Genomic DNA, 23,235 nt, shown 5'->3' on the forward strand with positions numbered 1-23,235 from the left:
ACACATTTACATTTACTTAATCTCCCTTAATCCAGAGTCTCAAAAGATGACGAACGCAGAGCTGGAAGGCGTCTCCAGCTAGTCCAACCCTCTCTCCTCCCTTTATACAGGTGAGAAAACTGAGGCCCTGGTTTGGGATTTCCAGAGCCCGGGGTTTCCCGGCACTCCCACCCCCATACCCCGCCACTCCAGAGCCTTGCTGCCTGCGGGTCCGTGGCCGCCGGCGAGGGCTGCCTGGGACTCCCGGGGGACCCCGCCGTCGGGGCAGCCCCCAGGCGCGGCGCCGCCCAGCCTCGCCTCCGGAGGCCCGGCCGCGGCCGCCGCTGCGCACTCGCCGGGGAGCCAGCGACCGAGGGCGGAGGCAGGGAGGGAGCGACAGAGGCTGGGAGGGGTGTTGGCGAGAGCTCGCGCGCTGTGTATGGTCTATCGGAGGCAGCTGACCTTCGAGGAGGAAATCGCTGCTCTCTGCTCCTTCCTGTAGTAACAGCCGCCGCCGCCGCCGCCGCCGCCGCCGCCGGGAGCCCGGGCCGCGAGCGAGAGCAGCGGGGCTGACAGCCGGCCCCGCCGCCGGACGGCTCGGCGCCACCAGGTGGGTGGCCCGGCAGCGCGTCCCGAGCGGCGCACGAGGAGATGGGACGCTCGACCCCCGGCCCGGGCCCCCGCGACCCCGGACCCGGAGCCCGACGGCCGGCTGGGGAGCGGGGACCGCTGACCGGGACCAAGAGGGAGCTTTGGCGCTGGCGCGCGACACGGGACGAGGACCGAGGGAGGGGGCCCGAGGGTGGGCGCCGTTCCCGCCCGCAGGGGGCAGGGGGCGCTGTCGCGCCGGACTGTGGGAGACCGTGGGGCACGGCTGGGGGCTTGGTGGGGGGGAGGCTCAGCCGAAAAGCCAGCCCTCCCTTCTTAACCACCCCAGCCACGTGCCCGCGGGGACCGAGCGGTTCAGCAGGAGTCGTCGGTGCCGTTGCCCTAACTTTGGTCTTGGAATAATACACACCCCTCCCGCCCAGAAATGGGGACTCGGGGTTCGAGGCAGGGTAGGGGGTTCTTGCAGTCCTCCCCAGAGGGCCCGTGGGCCTCCGCGTCAAGTTTCTCTTTCAGTTTTCTAGCTGTCCCCCTCTGGGGAAGCCCCGGTGGGGCGAGGGGAGAGGAAGAGGGGGAGGGCACCTGACTTTCGAGAGCCCCTCCCCAAGCCTCCGCGGGTTCCTTGTTGGAGGGCAGAGCGGCCTTCCCCTCCTCGCCGTCTTTCTTCCCGCACAGGAAAGCTTGTCTGTGGGAGGGGAGGGGCCTGGCCTGACCGCGGTCCAGGGATGGGTGGTGGGCATGGCAGGGCCAGAGGCAGGCACAGCCCTCGCCTCTGTCGTGGAGACGCCTCTGCAGCCCTCGCTCGCCCTAGGTGAACGGACATGGCGGGCTGGATCCAAGCCCAGCAGCTGCAGGGAGATGCGCTGCGCCAGATGCAGGTGCTGTACGGGCAGCACTTCCCCATCGAGGTTCGGCACTACTTAGCGCAGTGGATCGAGAGCCAGCCGTGGTAGGTGCCCCTCCCTTGCGGGTCCCTACCACCCACCCAGGCCCCTTGACCTTTAGCTCTCCTCTTTGTGGTTTCGTGTGATTCTAGTCCCGGCTGTCCCTCCGTGTGGAAGGGGTGGTGTCCCTGGGAAAGGGGAACAGGGAAAGGGGACCCTGGGAGGGGAGAGGGGGTAATTCTGGACTCTGATGCCTATGGAGTTGCTGGGAACAAGTCTTGTGGGCTCCGGAGTGCCCTTAGCCTGCAGCCTGGGGTTTCCCAGTACCTCTTGGTGCCTGACCTCCCTGCCCAAGGAAGTACGACAGTAGGCTTCTCTCCCCTGCCCTGCCCCAAGGGATGCCATCGACCTGGACAATCCCCAGGACCGAGCCCAGGCCACCCAGCTCCTAGAAGGCCTGGTACAGGAGCTGCAGAAGAAGGCGGAGCACCAAGTGGGGGAAGATGGGTTCTTACTGAAGATCAAGCTGGGGCACTATGCCACGCAGCTCCAGGTGGGTGTGAAGGCTGGGTCATCAGCAGGGAAGCAGTGTCTGCCTTCTCTTTCCAGCATCAGAACCCCTGGGTTTTTTCCTGGCCTGGTCACTGACTCACTGTGTGACCCTGAGCTAATCGGCAACTTTTCTGCTCTTCAATTTCCCCCACCTCCTCTTTCTAAATCAGACCTGTCAGATTCCTTTACCATGAGACAAAGCAAGGGGTAGGCTGTGTTTGTCCCCAAGAGGAGGAAGATGGGTGAAGTGGCATTCTAAACAGACCAAGCAAAAGGGAAGGAGGTAGACTGAGTCAAGGTTCCTTTGCTGGTGAAAGGAAGACTGACAGCCCCTAGAAATGAGGGAATGAGGCAACCAGACATCCATCCTAGGACCCTTAAAAAAATTTTTTTTATGTTTATTTTATTTTTGAGAGAGAAAAACAGAGCATGAGCTGGGGAGGGGCAGAGAAAGAGGGATACCCAGAATCTGAAGCAGGCTCCAGGCTCTGAGCTGTCAGCACAGAGCCCAATGCAGGGCTCAAACCCATGAACTGTGAGATCATGACTTGAGCTGAAGTGGGACGCTTAACCGACCGAGCCACCCAGGTGCCCCCTCCTAGGACTCTTTTAAACGTAGGAGAACCACTGAGTCTGAAGTTGGGTAGGAGAGGAACAGAGTTGCCCTGGAGGCAAGAATTGAATAAAGGAGTCTTGAATGAAGGATTTAGACAGATATAAGAAGACCTTCTTCTTCACTGGCGGGGTAGGGGAGGAAGGGGGAGGAGTATAGAGGAGAGAGGAAGTTTCTGTGGAAGCAGGAAAAGGGTGTAGGTGATAATCACAGTTAAGCATTTATTGGAACTTACTTGTGTTTCTTAAAGAGCCCTTCTTAAATACAAGCAGCAGGATGCCAGGGAAATAAAAAGTCCATCCCAGAAGAGGGAGGAAACAGGAGAAAGTAGGAAGAGGAAGGCAAAATAGGAACCTAGGGCCAGAGGTATGGTAGAAAATACCTTGACCTTGGCATTGGATGCCCCAAGTCTTGAGTCATCTGCAAACCCGTTTGCTTCTGGACAAGTACTTAACCTCTCTGAGCACCAGTTTCCTCATCTGCAAAATGGGGGTAAGAGTTTCTGTGTATGTCACAGAGTCTATACTCTGAAAGTCAAAGGATATGGCAGACTGGAAGTGCTTTGTAAATTGTGGGTTTCTAAGACAAATATGAAGATCTGGGAGGGAAAATCGAGTCAAGGAGAGATAAAGATGTCTGTTGACAGTTCCTGAGGTTTCTCCCGGGAAAGCCAAGGCAGAGGCTGGAGGACACAAAGGTGGTGGGGAGCACGTGGCACTGTGACGGGCATGGTGGGAGTGGGGGGTGGCCAGTGGTAACTGCTATTGGGTTCTTTCAGAACACGTACGACCGCTGCCCCATGGAGCTGGTCCGCTGCATCCGGCATATTCTGTACAATGAGCAGAGGCTGGTCCGTGAAGCCAACAATGTGAGTGTCCCATGGGTGTGAGGAGAGGAGCTGGGAAGTACTTCCACAGGCCTTTTTCTCCAGACGCAACTGTGTGTGTGTTCTTTTTAGTGTTTATTTATTTTTAAGAGAGACAGAAAGAGAGAACAGGGGAGGGGCAGAGAGAGAGATACACACATAAAGAATTCAGAGCAGGCTCCAGACTCTGAGCTGTCAGCACAGAGCCCAATGCAGGGCCCAAACTCACGGCTGGTGAGATCATGACCTGAGCCGAAGTCAGATGGTTAAGCAACTGAGCCGCCCGCGTGCCCCAACACAACTGTGTGGGTGTTTTTTTTTTTAATTTTTTAATGTCTTATTTATTTCTGAGAGAGAGAAAAAGAGAGAGACAGCATGAGCAGGGGAGGGTCGGAGACAGAGGGAGACACAGAATCTGAAACAGGCTCCAGGCTCTGAGCTAGCTGTCAGCACAGAGCCCGACGCGGGGCTTGAACCCTCAAACCACGAGATCATGACCTGAGCCGAAGTAGGATGCTTAACTGACTGCATCACCCAGGCGCCCCACAACTGTGTTTTATAAACGCTGGCAAGAGAGCACCAGGGGAGTAAGGGACATGGGCTAGTGTGAGAAGCAACAGTCCATCAGGCCCCGGATTGGCTACTTACTAGCTTTGTGACTTGAGCAAGTTACTGAGCATCTGTTTTTTCAATTGTAAATGGGGATAGTAATAGTATCTACCTTACAGAGTTAGTGTCAGGGTTAAACGAGATACTGTGTGGGTCAGGGATGTGTGGGCCAAGGATAGACAGACAGACCAGTGAAGCAGAAGAGGAAGCCCTTAACACACACACACACACACACACACACACACACACACGGAAATTCAACCTGTATTATAAATGGCATCACAAACCACAAGGGAAAAGATTTGTCATTTTTTAAAGGCTTATTTATTTTTGAGAGAGAAAAATGGAAAGAGAGAGCATGAGCGGGGAAGGGGCAGAGAGAGAGGGGGACAGAAGATCCAAAGCGGGCTCCCCACTGACTGCAGAGAGCCCGATGTGGGGCTTGAACTCATGAACCATGAGATCATGACCTCACCCAAGTCAGATCTGCAACCAATTGAGCCACACAGGTGCCCCAAGATTTGTTGCTTCATAAATGGTGCTGGTGCGGGGGTACACCTGGGTGTCTCAGTTGGTTAAGCATCTGACTTTTGATTTCAGCTCAGGCCATGACCTCACAGGTTCATGAGATGGAGCCTGGTGTCGGGCTCTGCACTGATAGTGCAGAGCCTGCTTGCGATTTTCTCTCTCCCTTTCTCTCAGTGCCTCTCCCCTGCTCTCTCTCTCTCTCTCAAAAAATAAATAAACATTAAAAAAATTAAAAAAAAAATGGTGCTGGGGTCAAAATTGGAAATGCTCTCTGATGGTGTCTGGGAGGAGACATGGAAGTGAGGTCTGCGTCAGAAGAGCTAACCCTGGCACGCTCAGGTGGGTGAGGCCCAGAGAGGCAGAAAGGGCCTCCTTCCTCCCCCAAGCTCTGCCATCACGACGGCCTTGAACACCTGCTCGGACAACAGGACAAACATTTTATCATCTGCAGTAAAGCCAGATGAATTTCATAAAATGACATCACTTGGTAAAGACCAGGGAATAGTGCCTGCAGCTGATTGACTTGTTCTGGTGGGCACTGATTTCAGGAGTTTTACAGTTCATCCAGTACACGCTTACGGAGTCCTGTGGTGTCTGACGCCAGGCTAGGACTAGAGAAACATGAGGGCCTGGTCCCCACCTGAAAGGAATTCAAGCAATGATAGGCTCTCTAGGGGTGAGCTGGGTACTCAGAAGGCATATATGGACATAAGTCAGGCCGGGGTGGCTTGTCAGGGGGGTGTCCTGAGGACAGGGATGTCTAAGCTACGGGGAAGGGAGGGGAAGGGAAGAAGAGAGAGGAGCAAAAGTAACGAGAGTCTATGTGTGGGCAGGAAGGCAGGAACCATCTGAAGACTTGCAGGTAGCCCATGGTACTGGGGAGAAGGGGGCCACTTGGGGAACCCCAAGGGGTAAAGCCAGAGAGGAGGCAGAAGCCAGGTCACAGTCTTTCGGGAAAACTATTGTGTCCCTTGTTGACTTAATGGGATTTTCTCTCTCTCTCTCAGTGCCTCTCCCCTGCTCTCTCTCTCTCTCTCTCAAAAAAATAAATAAATAAATAAACATAAAAAAACAAATAAACATTAAAAAGATAAAACATATTGTTTACAGAGCTATCTGTAAACATATGAATGCATTCAGCTCTGATTAAGAACTACATGTCTATGGCATAGGAGTTGTCATGGTCCGGGCGAGAAGGACCGGGAGTCATTCCTTCTCCCAACCCTCAGGCTGTTTTTGAGAACCTCTGATTTTGGTTCTACCTACCCCTTGCAGACTTTGTGATGCACGAGATAGGCAAGGTCCTAGCACTTAGGGAGCTTACATCTTAGTGCATGGAGGCAGACAAGAAAGAAATAAACACATATAAAATCAAGACACTTTCCAATAAGAGTAGTGCTATGTTAAATTGGCCCATCAGGGAAATTCACCCTGAAAAGCTGCCAGTTGAAATGCCAGCCTTGGGAAGATTTGGTGCCAAGATGTTCCAGAGTGATGGAACAGCAAGTGCAAAGGCCCTGAGGCAAGAACATGTTTGTATATTTAGGAACAGAAAGTAGCTGGTGTGCTTGGGCGGCAGTGGAGCTGGGAGTAGACGTAGCAGAGGCTATCAGCTAGGGCAGTGGAGGCTGTGGAAGGAGTTTGGCTTTTATTCTGCAAATAGTTTACTGGAAAGCCCTGAAAACTTGGTCTCCTCTCAGCCAGATGTTGAAGGAATAGATCAGAACAGGTCACCCAAATGGCCAGATCCGGGAAGGTCTTACTGATGTCTCCCCTGTAACTTCCTCCAGTTGCAAGAATGTCTTGAGTGAGGGCACAGATGATGTGTGTTCACACAGCCTTTTTCCCCACCGTGTCCCCAGCACCTCACATGGTCCATGGCATTGGATCAGCGAGTGAATGTGGAGGGAGGGGTCATCATCATTAGTAGGAAAACCCAGGTTTCCTACTTCCTGCTTCTGGGACATACTGAGTTCTAGTCTCTCCAAAAAGAATTTAGGTGGATCCTGTTTGGGCAAGTCTAGTGGGGGCCAGGATCACACTAGAAATTTCTGCTGTGCTTTATGAATCTGCCACAACCTGCCAGGCCACCTGCTTCCTTCCTTCTTTCCAACTCCACATCAATTCTGGCAAATGATTATCCTTCCGACTCAAATCACCCTTACTTCTTTTTTTTTTAATGTTATATTTATTTCTGAGAGAGAGAGAGAGACAGCGTGAGCAGAGGAGGGGCAGAGAGAGAGGGAGACACAGAATTCAAAACAGGCTCTAGGCTCTGAGCTGGCTCTCAGCACAGAGCCCGACGTGGGGCTCGAACCCACGAACCGCGAGATCATGACTTGAGCTGAAGTCGGATGCTTAACCAACTGAGCCACCCAGGTGCCCCTCAAATCACCCTTACTTCTTACCCTAGATTTGAAGTCTGTGGTCTGTAGTATTAGCATTCCCCAAAGCCTGAGCTCTTCTTCCATCCTCACTGCCCAGCTCACTGCCGCCCACACTCTCCCCCTGCTATGTCCTCAGGGTAGTTCTCCGGCTGGGATCCTGGTGGACGCCATGTCTCAGAAACACCTCCAGATCAACCAGACATTTGAGGAGCTGCGCCTGGTCACGCAGGACACAGAGAATGAGCTGAAGAAGCTGCAGCAGACTCAGGAGTACTTCATCATCCAGTATCAGGAGAGCCTGAGGATCCAGGGTGAGGCCAGGGCCGCCTGGGCGCTGTGTGTCAGGAGGGCAGGAATGACGACCACTTTGTGAGCTCCTGCGAGGTTGGGGCTGTGTCAGTGTCTGTGTCCACAGAAACCTTTCCCAAAACTTTAGAGAAGTAATGGGCTCTGTGATTGAGCCCCTGTTAGTGGCCAGGCTCCCGGCCAAACCCTTTGTGTGCAGTTTTTCAATCCTTCCTTTACAACAGCCCCAGGAAGTAGGTAGCTGTATTAGCCCTGTTTTGCAGATGACAAAACCGAGGTCCCAAGAGAACAAGTAATTCGGCCTGGACTGCTTATAAGTTGCAGAATTGGGGGTGCCTGGCTGGCTCAGTGGGAAGAGCCCACGACTCTTAATCTCAGGGTTGTGAGTTCGAGCCCCATGTTGGGTGTAGACATTACTTAAATAAATAAACTTAAAAGAAAATAAGTTGCAGAACTGGATCTCAACTAGAGATAGGTCATAAAATCCCTGTAATTTACTAAATAATATTCTCTCACTACTTGTCAGTATTCAGCGCCTATTTCAATGAATGAATGAATATGGACAATGTGTTCCCCATTCCGAGGGAGGACTTAGGTTGGAAGTCTCCTGGTTGATCCAGGCTGGGGAGAAGTAGCTCCTTCTTTTTTTTTTTTTTTTTAAATTTTTAATGTTTTATTTATTTCTAGGAGAGAGAGAGAGAGACAGCGTGAGCAGGGGAGGGTCAGAGAGAGAGGGAGTCACAGACTGAAACAGGCTCCTGGCTCTGAGCTGGCAGTCAGCACAGAGCCCGACGCGGGGCTCGAACCCACGAACTGCGAGATCATGACCTAAGCAAAAGTCGGACGCTTAACCGACTAAGCCACCCAGGCACCCCAACTCCTTCTTGAGCCTCCCTGATAGGAGATGGAGTTGGAAGGAAGAGATTACAGTGGAAAATTCTCCTGTCTCCCAAGGCTGTAGTTTGCCAATGGCTGTCATAATAAGTGTGTGGGGAAAGAAAATTTAACTCAGAACCAATTAACTCCTGGTAAAATTTGAGACTTGAGACATGGCCCATCTTCGCCCAACTCCAGACTGACCCCAGAGCTGTTCTATCCCATCCTAGTGAGAATTAGGATATCAGGTAGCCTTTGCTTTTGTTCCTCTTTCTCTGCCTTCTTAAGATAAAACCTTAGGTCATTGAGTTTAGACCTTTCTTCTTTTTTGATATGTTTATTGAGAGCTTTAAATTTCCCTCTAAGCAATGCTTTAACTACATCTCATGAGTTTAGATATGCTGTACACTCATTATTATTCAGTTTGCAATATTTTCTTTTTTTAAAATTTTTTTTATTTTTATGTAATATCTGCACCCAACACGGGGCTCAAACTCACAACCTCAAGATCAAGAGTCACATGCTACACTGACTGAGCCAGCCAGATGCCCATTTTGAAATATTTTCTTTTTTAAAAAATTTTTAATGTTTATTTTATTTTATTTTTGAGACGGAGAGAGACAGAGTATGATTTGGGAAGGGGCAAAGAGAGTGGAAGGCACAGAATCTGAAGCAGGCTCCAGGCTCCAAGGTGTCAGCACAGAGCTCAACGTGGGGCTCGAACCCACAAACCGTGAAATCATGACCTGAGCCAAAGTCAGATGCTTATCCACCCAGGTGCCCCTGAAATATTTTCTAATTTCCTTTCTGAATAATTATATTACCCACACATTATTTAGAAGTGTATTGTATCTTAGAAGTATATATTTGGGGTTCTTTTTCTACATGTCATATCATTGATTTCATTTGTGTTTTATTATTGAATTCCACTATTGTCAGAGCACATAACCTGTATGATCTCAATTCTTTTAAATTTAATGAGCCTTGTTTTATGGCCTAGTTTATACTCTAAGCTTGGTGAATGTATCTTGTGGGCTTCAAAAGAATGCATGTCTTACAGTTGTTTCATTTAAAAGTAGCAATTTTAGGGGCATCTGGGTGGCTCGATGATCCTTAAGTATCTGGCTCTTGGTTTCCGATCAAGGTTCCTGAGTTCAAGCCCCACTAAGCTGACAGTGTGGAACCTAGTTGGGATTCTCTTTCTCCCTCTTTTCATGTCTCTCCCCTGTGCACCTGTGCTCTTTCTCTCTCAAAATAAGCAAATAAACTTAAAAAAATATATTACATTTAATATTAGTGGACCAAAGACCTCAATTAAAAGCAGAGATTGACAGAATACATATAAAAACATAACTCAGCTATAAGCTATCTACATTTTAAATTTTTAATTAAAAATTTTTAAAGATTTATTTTTTATTTTTTATTTTTAAGTACTCTCTATAGCTAACATGGAGTTTGAACTCACAACCCCAATATCAAGAGTCACATGTTCTACCCACTGAGCCAGCCAGGTGTCCCTATATTAAATTTCTTAATTTTTTAATTTTTGAGACAGAGACAGAGCATGAGTGGGAGAGGGGCAGAGAGAGAGAGAGGGAGACACAGAATCTGAAACAAGCTCCAGCCTCTGAGCTGTCAGCACAGAACCTGATGTGGGGCTCGAACTCACAAACCATGTGTTCATGACCTGAGTGAAGTCAGACGCTTAACCAACTGAGCCACCCAGGCACCCCTAAATTTTTTTTTAATGTTTATTTATTTTTGAGAGAGACAGAGAGACAGAGTGCAAGTGGAGGAGGTACAGAGAGCAAGGGAGACAGAATGTGAAGCAGGCTCCAGGCTCTGAGCTGTCAGCACAGAGCCCGACATGGAGCTCGAACTCACAAACTGTGATCACAACCTGAGCAGAAGTTGGACACTTAACCGACTAAGCCACCCAGATGCCCTTAAATTTTAAAAACTATGTACAAAGGTATGCTGTCCCAATATAGAAAAAGAATTCTGGGATAGTCATATTAATACCTTATAGAGTGTACTTCAAGACAAAAAGTATTATTAGAGATCAAGAAGGATATATCATAATTATTAGGGTATTAATCAAAAAGACGTAATAAATTTCTATGCATCTAATAACAAACCTTCAAAATACACAAAGAAAAATGATTTTAAAACTATTTAAAAACTATTTAAGCTCTCCTCCCTTCCCTGACCTGTCAGTATTTTCCATAATATGAGCTCCTCAACACATTGCCTGAGTCAAAGTAGAAGTTGAGTAAATGTTGGTAGGATGATTCTAGCAAGTTTTCCTCCATCTGAATCCATCTCAGACTGACGCCAGAAAAAGGGTGGCCCTCTTCCTAGATTAGGGAACAGGAGAATTCAGGCTAATGTTCTACCCAAAGCATTTGATGGGTTGATACTCCTTCCAATCCTGTTTTTGGGTTTTCTGTTTCCTATTTATGGATTTAGGTTTGATTCTGGTTTGGGTTTGTAGCCATCATGCAATGTCAGTTCAGTCTCATGTATCAAGTTCACCCGTCGGAAACACAGACTATCGATCTGTTTGTGCAAGGGAAGGCTCAGCTCCCTCCAGGGGAGCAGACAATTGCCTCGTGTCTCCTGGTCTTCCTCCCAGAAGCTTCTGCAAAGTGCCAGGAGAGACCTAAGTGGGTCACTTGCACAGGGAGGTCAAGCCTAGGTGTGGGACTCACTACCACCTCCCTTTGGGGGACAGGATTTCCGAGGTGGCCTCCAGACTTCTCTGCCGTGTGCCAGGCCTGGACAATATTCTTCTCTCTCAGCCCCAGAGATTGGAATCCAAACCATATTTCCAGTTGTCTTCTAGCTCTGGGCTTCTCCTGGCTGTCTAGAGTTGCTTTAGTCTGTCTGTCCCAGCATGTGTGTCCACGAGGCAGGACTGTCACCAGTGTGACAGGGCCCTCAGAGGCCTGCCAGGAACTTGCCTAAGACATGCTGATGCTCACGTCCTCTTGACTCAGCCCCAAGTAATGACACTGGGATATTCTCTTTTTTCTTAATTAGGTAGGCTCCACCCCCAACATGGGGCTTAAAATCACAACCCTGAGATCAAGAGGTGCATGCTCTATGGGCTGAGTCAGGCAGGCACCCTGACACTGGGATATTCAAATAGGTGATTGGCAGGGTGTAAGAATCCCAGCATTTAGGATAGTGGTTACCTTTGGAGGCAGGGATGGATGTGCAAGCAGGGAAGGATGTACAAGTAGCTTTCAATGTGGAAATGTTTAATTTCTTTTTTTTAATGTTTTATTTATATTTGTGAGAGAGAGAGAGCAAAAGGGAACTGAGGCCTCACTGACTCCCCCTTCCTGCCATAGATGAGACTCCCAGCAGCTAGTGTGGAGAAAAGCTGCCTCCCTGTGCTGAGAGAATCTTGCTGCTTTTATGCTGCCAGTGGGCCCTGGACATTCTGTCTCTCCCCCTCCCTCCCCTTTTCCCTCTCTCCGCTTCTCCTTTTGTCCCTCTCTCCCTCTCCCCCTCTCTGTCTCCTTCCAGTTGGTCAGCTGAGCTCATGGTGGGACAGGCAGGGGCTACCCTGAGGGGGCTCTGATGGGTGGGGTGGGGCTGAGCAGCTGCTGGCCTCTGTTACCCTTGAAGCCTGACCTGGAACCCCCTAATCAGAAGGACATGCTCATCCCTACAGTGTGTGTGAGCCAGGCAGTTCCTTGAGCTTGTTCTGTGTTACCACGTATTTAATCCTTAGCCACCCACCGAGGCAGGGACCAAGATGCTCCCATTTTGCACGTGGGCAGACTGAGGCACAGAAGTGTGAAACGATTTGGGCAAGTTCACCTGGTTAGTAAACACTGAGGACACACATCAGACCAGGCAGCGAGGCTCCAAGCTGGACTCCCGTGTGGTGTGAGGGGGTCTGGGCAGCCAGCTATGGAGACTGAGATGGGAGGGGAGGCCAAAGGGCAAGATTCTCCTCCGCTGTATGCTCAGGCTTCCATCTGTATGCTCCCAGGAGGGGAGATCAAAGCCAAGAGGCCGGAGACCAGAGCCTGCTCATCTCTGGCACCCCTGGCTGCTAGCACCCTTGAGGGTCTGGCATACAGAACAGCATGTGTGTGTCCCCCTGGGCTTCCTGCAGGAAGCGGGTAGCTCATGGTCATGGGTGTCCTGTCCCCTCCTCTAGCTCAGTTTGGCCAGCTGGCCCAGCTGAATCCACAGGAGCGGCTGAGCCGGGAGACGGCCCTCCAGCAAAAGCAGGTGTCCCTGGAGGCCTGGCTGCAGCGTGAGGCCCAGACGCTGCAGCAGTACCGCGTGGTGAGTGGGCTCCGCGTCCTCCCCTCCCAAACTCTGAGGTGCACATCCCAAGGGGTGCGGGGGACCCGGGAGGGGGCTAGAGCCAGGGAGAGAGCAGGACCCAGGAGAGCTGGAAGCCAGGTCCTTCTGTCCTGTGGGGTCACGTGAGGCAGAGCAGGTTGGGAAGAGGGGAAGGCCTGTGCCTGGGGCCTGGTTTCTGGCCCCCAGCGCCACCTCCTGAGGCCCGCAGGCTGTTGTCTGGGAGCCCAGATGGGCCTGTTCTCCCCACTTGCCTTCAGGAGCTGGCCGAGAAGCACCAGAAGACCTTGCAGCTGCTGCGGAAGCAGCAGACCATCATTCTGGACGATGAACTGATCCAGTGGAAGCGGCGGCAACAGCTGGCGGGGAACGGAGGCCCCCCCGAGGGCAGCCTGGATGTGCTGCAGTCCTGGTAATGGTGTGTGGGGGGCGGCCGGGGGCAGGAGGGGGCGGGCAGGGGCGCGGAGTGGTGAGACCAGCTGCTCATTCTGCCTCCTGTGTTTCCATGAGCCGCCGGCTCCCTGTCCTGTAGCAAAGCTTAGTTCACTAGGGGTTCTGGTTCCTGATACCGATTTTGGGGCCCCCATCTTGTGCCACCCGCCCAGGAAGGGAGTCACCGTGCTGGGGAGCGGGGCAGGGCTGGATGTGCAGAGTGATGCTCAGGCTGACTGGATCCAATTAAGGATTGCCGCTTCTGTGTCTCTCTCAGTGTTTCTGGAAGGCGGGAGCTCTGCTCTGCTCCGTGGTCAGGAGTGGCAGCTTAGGCGCAAAGCCTTCCTGGGTGAGGGTGGAGCTGGGTCTTGGGGCGTCCTCCTCAGCCTCGAGCCTGAGGGACGACGCGATGCCATTGTCCTTGCGTCGGCCTGGGACTCCTGTGCAGGTGCGAGAAGCTGGCCGAGATCATCTGGCAGAACCGGCAGCAGATCCGCAGAGCCGAGCACCTCTGCCAACAGCTGCCCATCCCTGGCCCAGTGGAGGAGATGCTGGCCGAGGTCAAGGCCACCATCACAGACATCATTTCAGCCCTGGTGACCAGGTAATTCCTGCCTCAGGCCACACCCCGCCCCCTCTGTGGGAAGACAGGTGGTGCTTTGCTGACAGTGGAAGGGTGGGTGGGCTCTTGCTTGAGTCCTTGTCTCTATTTGCCCCGGGTCCCCGGTCCCCTCGGTCCTCAGTTGCTTTATCTGTTTGGTGTTGACCTTGCCCAGTATCTGTTGTGGACACTACATGGGCTGCCCTCATCCCCCGCAGCCCATGCCGGCTGCTGAGTCGTTTCAATGCCTCCCCTCCAGCCATCTCCTCTGACTCTCGGTGGCCTCCCTGGAAACAGGGGCGGTGCCATGTGCCTCTATTTGCCTGCTGAGCCCCGGCAGCCTCCCTCCACAGGGACACCAGACCCTGTGCCCTGAGCCGGCATCACGTCTGGTGTGGTCACTTGTGTCCCAGCAGCACATTCATCATCGAGAAGCAGCCCCCTCAGGTCCTGAAGACCCAGACCAAGTTTGCAGCGACGGTGCGCCTGCTGGTGGGCGGGAAGCTGAACGTGCACATGAACCCCCCCCAGGTGAAGGCCACCATCATCAGTGAGCAGCAGGCCAAGTCGCTGCTCAAGAACGAGAACACCCGCAAGTACGTGTGTCCCCCTCCCCTGCCTTTCCCTGTTATGGACTGGGATCTCACATCTGTTCTACAGCTAGGGTCCGGGGCGTTGGGGACAGCTCGGCCTCCCTCACTGCAGCCATCAACCAGTGTCTCTCCAGTTCATCCTGTCTGTCCTGTTGTGTACTTTGTTCCTCTTGACACATAGTAGGTCAACATGCACTGCACTGTTGGGCTGTTCGAGTCTATGTGCTAATCACTGTGACACAGCTGCAGTCCATGCAGAGTTTGGCTCTGTGGTCACCCAGCCCATCACGGGGGGCATCAGTCATGAGCTAGGTACTGTGTTCCCCAGGGCAGATGCAGGGCACTGTGGAAGTGAGTCGTGGTAGGTGTGGGGCACAATGATAGGGACAAAGATCGGTGAGGGTGGCTAGTGCCAGCATGTGGAGAGGAAGGAGAAGGAGTACTTTCAGACACAGAGAACATGGGCTTTGTACGGAAGGAGAGCATAGAGCAGGCAGGCACGGCCGGAGAACCTGGGATCCAGGGATGAGGGAAGGCCCCCCCACAAAGGATTCAGGGAATGAATGAACAAATGAATGAATGAATGAGGGAATCAGTGAGTCAAGTGGGAGACCTGGTGCCGTGCACTGGGTGTCTCCCATGGGATCTGGGAATGGGGTGATAAAGAAAGCCAAGAGGTTCTTACTCTCAGAGCTTACTTACAGTTTGGCTGGGGAGGGAGATAGTTATATGCTTTTAGAACTGTGACGGTGTCAAGTGATAGATTCTCGAAAGGTAATGAAAACAGAGTGATATCATAATGTCTGGATAGAGGTCACATCACCATCTGGGTGGTCAAGGAAGGCCTTTCTGAGATGTTTGAGTTGAGACCTAAACCAGAAGGTCAAGTGTATGTGGGCACCAGGAAGAGCAGGTGCTCTTGCACGTTCAGCAAACAGACAGGCAGCATGACTCGATTGTCCTGAGTGAGGGGAGAGGACCCCAGTGAGGCCAGGGAGCTGGGCAGGGTTTGACCATGACCATGGGGATCCTTGTGGGCTGTGGTCATGTTTTTGTTTTGTTTGTTTGTTTTTTAGAGAGAGAGGGAGCAAGTGAACAAGGGGAAGAGAGAAAGGGAGAGTGACAGAGGGAGAGAGAGAAGTAGGGCTCACCTGAAGCAGGGCTCGAGCTCACCTGATGTGGGGGTTGAACTCACCAACCCTGAGATCATCACTTGAGCCTAAGCCTGATGCTTAACTGATTAAGCCACTGAGGCTCCCTTCTTTTGTTTTGTTTTTTAATGTTTACTTATTTATTTTGAAAGAGAGAGAGTGCACGAGTTGGGGAGGGGCAGAGAGAGAGAGAGGGAGAGAGAGAGAGAACCCCACACAGGCTCTGGAATGTCAGCGCGGAGCCCAACTCGGGGCTCGATCTCACAAATCGTGAGATCATGACCTGAGCCGAAACCAAGAGTTGGATGCTTAACCGACTGAGTCACCCCGGTGTCCCATGGTTTTTATTTTAAGTGCACTAGAAGCTGCCAAAGGGCCCTGAAGACCCCCATATCAATCTCAATGCTAAAGGAATTTTGAACCTAAAAATGGAGATAGAGACCCAGACTTTGGGCAGACTTTGAAGGTTTTGCTGTACTCTCAGGTTAATGAGAAAGTGAGCCCGAGACACAGCGAGGAACACTCTTTGGGACTGGGGTGCTGCTGGCAAGGCCTTCGGGCATGAACACCTGGGTTAGGGAGCGCACAGGGTCGTGCTCCTGGCCTGAGGTCCAAGTAGCCATAGCTCTCCTGTCCTTCACAGTGAGTGCAGTGGAGAGATTCTGAACAACTGCTGTGTGATGGAGTACCACCAGGCCACCGGCACCCTCAGTGCGCACTTTCGGAACATGGTGAGGATGGGGCCTGACCCCTGGAGGGAAGCTCTGCCCAGGGCTTAGTCCTTACCCAGCTGCTTTCTCCTCGTCCCTCTCTGACCTCCCGCCCTGCAGTCACTAAAGAGAATTAAGCGAGCTGACCGGAGGGGCGCAGAGTCCGTGACGGAGGAGAAGTTCACGGTCCTGTTTGAGTCTCAGTTCAGTGTTGGCAGCAATGAGCTTGTGTTCCAAGTAAAGGTGAGGCGCCGCTTCTCCCAACCCCCGTGGGTCACCCAGAAAGTTGAAGACCTACCCGAGGCCACCTGGCTGGTTTGGGAAAGCCAGAGAGCTCTGAATCCTCACACGGTCACGGACCATTTAGCCCGTGAGGCTGTCAGAAAGCCTGCTTTCACTCTGGAGGTGCCTGCTTGCTAGGTTATAATCTGGCACCAGCCACAGAACTTAGGTAATGGATCAAGAAGAAATATGTTGTGTTTGCTTGTTTGTTTTTGCTTTAGTTTTGTTGAGAGGGCTTGGGGGTGGGATTGTGAGTGAGGAATGAGGGCTGGGAGTCTTGCCTACGTGAGGGGAAGGTCATGGTCATGTGCCTTCTACGTTCATTCCTTTGACTGCCATAGACTCTGTCCCTTCCCGTGGTGGTCATCGTTCATGGCAGCCAGGACCACAATGCTACCGCCACTGTGCTGTGGGACAACGCCTTTGCTGAGCCAGTGAGTATTTGTGGGCACCACCCTCTGGGCCCTAGGAGTCCCCAACCACTGGGGCCCCTGCTGGGTGGTCCCCTGCCAACCCCAGGGCCATACCAGGGCTGAGGTGAGGTGACGGGCAGCTGGCGTGAGCCCCACTGCCCATGGCATTGACCTCGGCTCCATCTGGGCTCCCGGGACTCAGAACTGGGATCTCCTAGGTCTATGAGCTTCCTCAGCTTTTGGGCTCTGGTGTCTGATCTTCCCTCGGCTTGTGTTTTGCGTCCACGATCTCTGTCTCAGACGGCTGGTCTGGGCCTCTATCCCTGCATGTCCCACCCCTCTGCCTTTCTTTGGTTTGTGTTTGTGTCTCCTTTACTTTCTCAGTCCCTTCTTCCATTTCTTGGTGTGTGCGTGCGTGTGTGTGTGTGTGTGTGTGTGTGTATGTGTGTGTATTTCCTATTCCTTCAGTCTGCCTTTTTCTCCTCTCCCTCTCAGGGCAGAGTGCCATTTGCCGTGCCCGACAAAGTGCTGTGGCCGCAGCTGTGTGAGGCGCTCAACATGAAATTCAAGGCCGAAGTGCAGAGCAACCGGGGCCTGACCAAGGAGAACCTCGTGTTCCTGGCACAGAAGCTGTTCAACAGCAGCAGCAGCCACCTTGAAGACTATAATGGCATGTCCGTGTCCTGGTCCCAGTTCAACAGGGTGAGGGAACCGCCAGTCTTTCCCCACCTCACAGACAGGTTACTGGCTTCGGCCAGCACCCCAACTGCCCTCCCCTACAACCAGGAGAGACGAGGGCCAGCACCCCAGGGAAGGGAGGTGGGGGCAGCAAGAAAAACGCACTCAGCTCTGAGAGCCCAAGCAGGATAATGGAAGGAGCCTGGGACCGGGAGTCCGGATTCTTGAGTCCCTGTCCTAGATATGTTAATGAAGCAGCCGGGCCTTTCCCTTCTCTGAGCCTTGGTTTCCCCATCTAAACCTTTGGGCCGAAATGACTTTGGAGGACTTGTCCAGCTTAGACAATTCTAGGCACCTCCTACCCGCACCCCTGTGTCTGAGAGGCAAGAGGCGAGTTTACTTTCTGGTCCCTAGGCCCACTTAGGGGCCCCTAGGCTGGGGACCATGTGCATTTATGGACCTCTGGAGTGCTGGGGAGGCAGGGTGAAGAATTGGGAGAGGGTATTTGTGAGGACCAGAGGGCACTGACTGTTTCCTGGGTCACCTGTGATGATGGGGCCACACACCCTGACTTGGGGTTTCCTGGGGGCTCTCAGGAGAATCTGCCAGGCTGGAACTACACCTTCTGGCAGTGGTTTGATGGGGTCATGGAGGTGCTGAAGAAGCATCACAAGCCTCATTGGAATGACGGGTGAGAAATGTGGAGGGGCCCGGGGCTTGGGAGGGCATGTGCTCAGGGGACAGGGGCTGCTGGCGGGGGAGTGACGCTGTGTGCTCTGTCTTCCTAGGGCCATCCTAGGTTTTGTGAATAAGCAACAGGCTCACGACCTGCTCATCAACAAGCCCGATGGAACCTTTTTATTGCGCTTTAGTGACTCCGAAATTGGGGGCATCACCATTGCCTGGAAATTTGACTCTCGTGAGTGCCCGGCTTTGCCCACTCTCCAGCCCCAGGAGCCCTGCCTGCCATTCTCTTGCTCCCCATTCTCTACCAGGCCTGCATCCTTAGAAGGTTCCCCAGGGGAAAGATCAAAACTGAACTCAAAGTAGAAGAGCGTTGCTCAGAAATACATTCCCTTTCTACCGTTTTCCATTGTGGAGAAGCTAACCACTGACCCCATAGCCTCTGGAGTTATCAGGAGACTTTGGCAGCTCTGAGTTCTCCGTCCTCTGCCCTAGCCTTGCCAGCATCGACTTGCTTGGCTTGCTGGGTAGAATGTTCCCGTGGTCACTTGCTCGCCCTATGCCCAGGAGCACAAGACAAAGGGGAGGGGTGCAGAGCAGGCTAGTAAAGGCCCAAGTGGCCCTGCAAGCCAGATCTCAAACCCCATCGCCCTGACCCTCCTCTTGAGGGCGGTGAGTGGTGGGAACGGGCTTGTCCTTTTCACAGCTGACCGCAACCTTTGGAACCTGAAGCCGTTCACCACGCGGGACTTCTCCATCCGGTCCCTGGCTGACCGGCTGGGGGACCTGAGCTATCTCATCTACGTATTTCCAGACCGGCCCAAGGATGAGGTCTTCTCCAAGTACTACACCCCTGTGCTCGGTGCGTCCTTCCCTGACAGTCCCGAGCCCTTCCTCCGCCCGTGGACAGAACTCTCGGGGGTTTAGGCGGCTGTGACTCCTCAGAAGAAGTCAGGGGCCCTTTCCCCTCTAGGGGGCTTGGTCTGTGGCTTGGTGCAGAGCACGAGTAGAAGATATCAGGGCTCACAACCGAGATGGCAAACAAGGCCTCTGACCTGGCTTTCTCCCCAGCTGGGTGGATTTCACGTCTGCGCCCTTGAAGGAGGCGGCTACCGCACTGGCAAAGGAGCGGGGATAATCATACCCACAGATGGTGCACAACTCCTGTCTTAATCAGCTGCTCTCATGGCTTCCCACCCCTCAAATCTACCCCCACGTGGAGTGTAGGAAGCAAAATGGACAGGTTTTCCTCCTTCAACCCGTCTCTGGTCCATTGTTGGGTTTGCTGCTTCGTATTCATTCAGTTTCCTAGACAGGGGTGAGGTGGGGAGAGAGAAAGCAAAGGACCAGAAAAGGAAGGAGGAGAAGAGATGAGATTGAAGTCAGAGGTCCAGGCAGCTGTCAGGCTGGGTCTATCAGCACGTGTTTATGGGAGTCTGTGGGAAATCTCGTCCCCACTGAGGCTCCACAGTGGTGTGGGTGGGAGACCCACTGCATAGGGTAGTCTCCCCTTCTTGGGAGCTTCCAGACACCGCTTCTCATAACCACCCCCCTGAACCCCCCACCCGGCAGCTAAAGCGGTGGATGGATATGTGAAGCCACAGATCAAGCAAGTGGTCCCTGAGTAAGTGTCCAGGGTCCGGCCCTGGTCTCCTGCTGCCTCCTTTCTCCCTCACCCCACGCCCTCCCCGGGACCCCCTCACCCCTCACCACTTCCCCTCCCGATTATAGGCCCAGTGGGACCCAGTGCCCCCTGACCCCCTGAAACCTGGCTCAGCCCCGGAGAGGGAACAGGTGCTTTGTCCTTTCACACCCCAAAGAGATGTAAAAATGCCCCCTGAGCCCTCCCCAGGTCGGCTGTGGCCCTGAGGCCACTGAGGGTCCTCCTGTTCATCCTGCAGGTTTGTGAATGCGTCTGCAGACTCTGCAGGGGCCAGCGCCACCTACATGGACCAGGCCCCCTCCCCAGCCGTGTGCCCCCAGGCTCATTATAACATGTACCCGCAGAAGTAGGTTGTGCTCTCTGAGGCTCTGCGGGGAGGGTCTGGGTACCTGGCCTCGGGCTGGGTCCCCGGGGGGCTGGTGGACAAAGGGACCCAGAGCTCCTGTAGGTCTGAGACCACCCAGGCTGGGTGCCAGCATATGCCCAGGTGGGAGAGAGAGATCACCTGGTGAAAAGCATAAGCTATATATAGCAGGGTCCTCACTCTGGTGCTGACGAGCTGTGTGACCTTGGGAAAATTATTGAGCCTCCCAGATGCTCAGTTTCCTCATCTGTAAAATGGGGTCAAGAATACATTTCACGTGGGATTGGGGGCAGGATTGAGATAAAGCATTTCGCTCAGGTGAGGCTGTTGTAAGGGTGGCTATAGATGGGCTGGTTGTTCTTAGGAGTTGAGTGTTAACAGGGTAGCAATGACTTCTCTCCGGAGTTCCCAAGGTAGAGAATTAATTCTCTTCTGGGCTGTGGTGGCCACAGATGGATGTCTGGGTACAAAGGCTGCAGTTCCAAACCTGACTCACTTTGCCAGCCAGGTGGCCCTAAGCAAGTTTCCTAACGTGGTCAGCCTTAGTTTTCCCCTCCATAAAGTGGAGTAAATACCCATCTTACAGGTGGCTAAGAATGCGAGTAACGGGTAACGCGATTAAAAGGCCACTGTAGGTGGTCTATGACTGAATGGAACAGGGTCCTGATGGGCAGAACTCACTAGTTGTGAGTTCTAGTTGTGCAGAGGAGGAGAGGGACAGGGACAGGGGAGATGAACTCTCTGAGCCCACTCAATGAGGCAACGAGAGTTGAGACTAGCACTTGAGTGTCTCCCAGTGAGCCACTGACTGACATTTTCAACTTGGGGATGGTGGTGGTGTCCAGCCAGAGCCGGACCTCTTCCCATGAGGCTGTGGTCCGAGCGGGAGCAGGCCAGGGGCTGTGAGGCATGCCAGCCCCCTCTGACCTCCCGCTCTCTCTCTACCAGTCCGGACCCAGTCCTTGACCAGGATGGAGAATTTGACCTGGATGAGACCATGGATGTAGCCAGGCACGTGGAGGAACTCTTACGCCGCCCGATGGACAGTCTGGACCCCCGCCTCTCCCCACCTGCTGGTCTTTTCACCTCCGCCCGAGGCTCGCTCTCGTGAATGTTTGAGTCCCCCACTTCTTGGAAACAAGCTCAGTGTGAAGGGTTCATATTACTTGTGATGTTAGTATTGCTCTGCATATTGATGCCTCTGCTGGCAGCACATTCACATGTGCACGTGTGTGCGCATGCACCTGCGCGCGAGGTGTGCCTGCCTCGCCTTCGCCCTCCAGGGTGTGTGGTTGTGGAGGCAGCCACCACCTTTCTCTTCAGATCAAAGCATCCCAAGGGCCCGCTGGGCCTGTCTCTGTTGTGGAAGGGGCTCAGCTTCCTCTCCTCAACGCAGGCAAACCTAGTCCCTGTCGGGACCTTTTCTGCCTAGCAGCTGTTTGAATGAAATTATTCAAGGGGCACGGAGACAGGTAACGTCTCTAAGCTTAAGTTTTGCTCCTGAGTTAGAAGCTTCTTCGCCTCCAGATGTGCGCATATGCATTTATGTATGTGCATCTGCTCTCATGCGTGTGTGTTGGTCTATTGATTCTTTCGGGGGGGGGGGCTGGGGTTCCATTTTGGGTACTATTTTATACTTTATATAATGAATACGGACTCGAGACTTTTTGTGAATGGAGAGCTTATCTAGACCACGGCCCTCACACGGTACAGATGGGTCATTTAAGTCTGGTTTTTCAGAGCTGCTCTGAGTATGTGGCTTCTTAACCTCCTGGCGTCCAGCCAGAGGACTTGAGCTTCACATCTGTGGTGCTGTTGCCTGGTCCTGCTATCTCTTTTCAACCCCTATCCCTTCCCATCCACCGGGCCCCAGCCTTCTTTCCCGACTCTCTGCAACCTTGCTCGCAGGAGAGGTGGGAGAGGGGCAGGGACTGGTCTATGACATGGCGATATGGAGCACCAACAGGGGGCCGGGGACTTTGCAGGGTGATCCCCTCCCCTCCCGGAAAAATCCTGCAGTGAGGGACAGCCTCAGAGCAGCCGCGCTGCCAGCCGGTGGAACCTGGAGTGAGGGGTAAAAGCTGATCTGCTCCCCTCTGCCAGGAGGTGCACCTGGAATGGCCTCATCAGTTGCAGACCGCTGAGGTCGGCTTGCTCCCAACCTCACACGCTCCTCGCTCTGGGGCAGCCGGTGGCAGGAGGTGGGGAGTCCCAGGTTGAAACATCTCTGAAAGAAGGTGGGGATGAGAAGAGGGATTCTTGTGTACTTTGTACATAGGCCACACATTTGTGTGAACAGTGTTTTTGAATAAAGTATTTTTTTCATAAATTTGCTGGCGTGGCTCCTGGTTGGGCAGCCCTGAGTGGTTGGGGTGGGGGGAGGTGTCATTGAAGCTGGAGTTCTTTTGTTCCTTCCCTTCCCTGTGGCTGATGCTGTACCCTGTATCTGAAGCTACGACTGTGCTCCCTTTTCTGTGGGTTACGGGTGCCTGCCAGCCCTGGAATGCTGCCTGTGCTTCCCGGGAGACAAAACCAGGGCTTGAGGCCTTGGGGAGAGATAGGGCAGGAGTTCGGGGGTGTGTGGGGGGGTCGCCTTATCGGCTGCCGCTACAAGCAATCCTGAGGCCGCTGGCTGAGGGGCAGGCCAGTGCCAGGGGCAGCAAAGAACCTCCCTGTGGTCCCTCCTCCTCCGGCCTCTTCCCGGACACCAGCAGGTGGCACCATCCTGCTGCCACCTTAGTTTTCCAACCGGCCAACTCGAGACTGGGAGAGAAGGAAGTCGGGCGAGGAGGAGGGTCTCCCCATTTGGTCCCCGCGGAGCCGACCAGCTGCCGGTCCGCGGGAAGTCGCTGGGGCCCTCGGGCGAGCCGCCTGGGGAGCCAGGACCTGCTCGCGAGGTTTCTTCGGAGCTCAAAGCGAGGGAAGCGGGGGGGGGGGGGGGGGGGGGGGGACGGGGGGACGGGGTGCAGCCCGCCCCAAGGAGGCGCAGGGGCCCGGCGCGGGCCTGGCGGGGGTGGGTAGGCAGCCCGCTAATCTCCCCTTCCATCTCTGCAGAGGGAGGCGGCTGGTATCTCAGCCGGCGGCGGTCTCCATGGTACTCGGGGGAGGGGGTGGGGAGACAGCCGAGTGGGCG

The 23,235-nt window shown here is 53.5% G+C and overlaps 1 protein-coding gene across 3 annotated transcripts; it reads left to right on the forward strand.

Annotated features, from left to right (window-relative positions):
* The first annotated feature begins 503 nt into the window (after positions 1–503).
* Positions 504–22,431, forward strand: LOC120248432 (signal transducer and activator of transcription 5A). 3 transcript variants are annotated; one of them, XM_039256783.1, is made up of 19 exons: positions 504–589; positions 1,397–1,534; positions 1,866–2,022; positions 3,413–3,502; positions 7,160–7,334; positions 12,383–12,513; positions 12,792–12,943; positions 13,412–13,567; positions 13,981–14,160; positions 15,952–16,039; positions 16,139–16,261; positions 16,642–16,734; positions 17,209–17,415; positions 17,988–18,082; positions 18,180–18,310; positions 18,782–18,937; positions 19,648–19,699; positions 19,977–20,084; positions 21,051–22,431. In XM_039256783.1, exons 2-19 carry the CDS (start codon positions 1,407–1,409, stop codon positions 21,211–21,213), a joined length of 2,385 nt encoding a protein of 794 aa, XP_039112714.1. In that variant the 5' UTR covers positions 504–589; positions 1,397–1,406; the 3' UTR covers positions 21,214–22,431. The 3 variants fall into 3 exon arrangements, with proteins under 3 accessions (XP_039112714.1, XP_039112715.1, XP_039112716.1); XM_039256784.1 differs by lacking the exons at positions 19,648–19,699; positions 19,977–20,084 and having other exon boundaries at positions 21,051–21,200; XM_039256785.1 differs by lacking the exons at positions 19,648–19,699; positions 21,051–22,431 and having other exon boundaries at positions 19,977–20,034.
* Positions 22,432–23,235: the final 804 nt, after the last annotated feature.

This window comes from Hyaena hyaena, unplaced genomic scaffold (genome assembly GCF_003009895.1).
Source record: "Hyaena hyaena isolate Hyena2069 unplaced genomic scaffold, ASM300989v1 scaffold_589, whole genome shotgun sequence".
In the NCBI taxonomy this organism is placed as follows: domain Eukaryota; kingdom Metazoa; phylum Chordata; class Mammalia; order Carnivora; family Hyaenidae; genus Hyaena; species Hyaena hyaena.

Coding starts and splice junctions, on each gene's coding strand:
- LOC120248432 (XM_039256783.1), top strand. CDS start 1,407: ATGGCGGGCTGGATCCAAGCCCAGCAGCTGCAGGGAGATGCGCTGCGC. Junction 3,503..7,159: donor TGGTCCGTGAAGCCAACAAT/GTGAGTGTCCCA, acceptor CTATGTCCTCAG/GGTAGTTCTCCGGCTGGGAT. Junction 17,416..17,987: donor CCTGGTCCCAGTTCAACAGG/GTGAGGGAACCG, acceptor GGGGGCTCTCAG/GAGAATCTGCCAGGCTGGAA.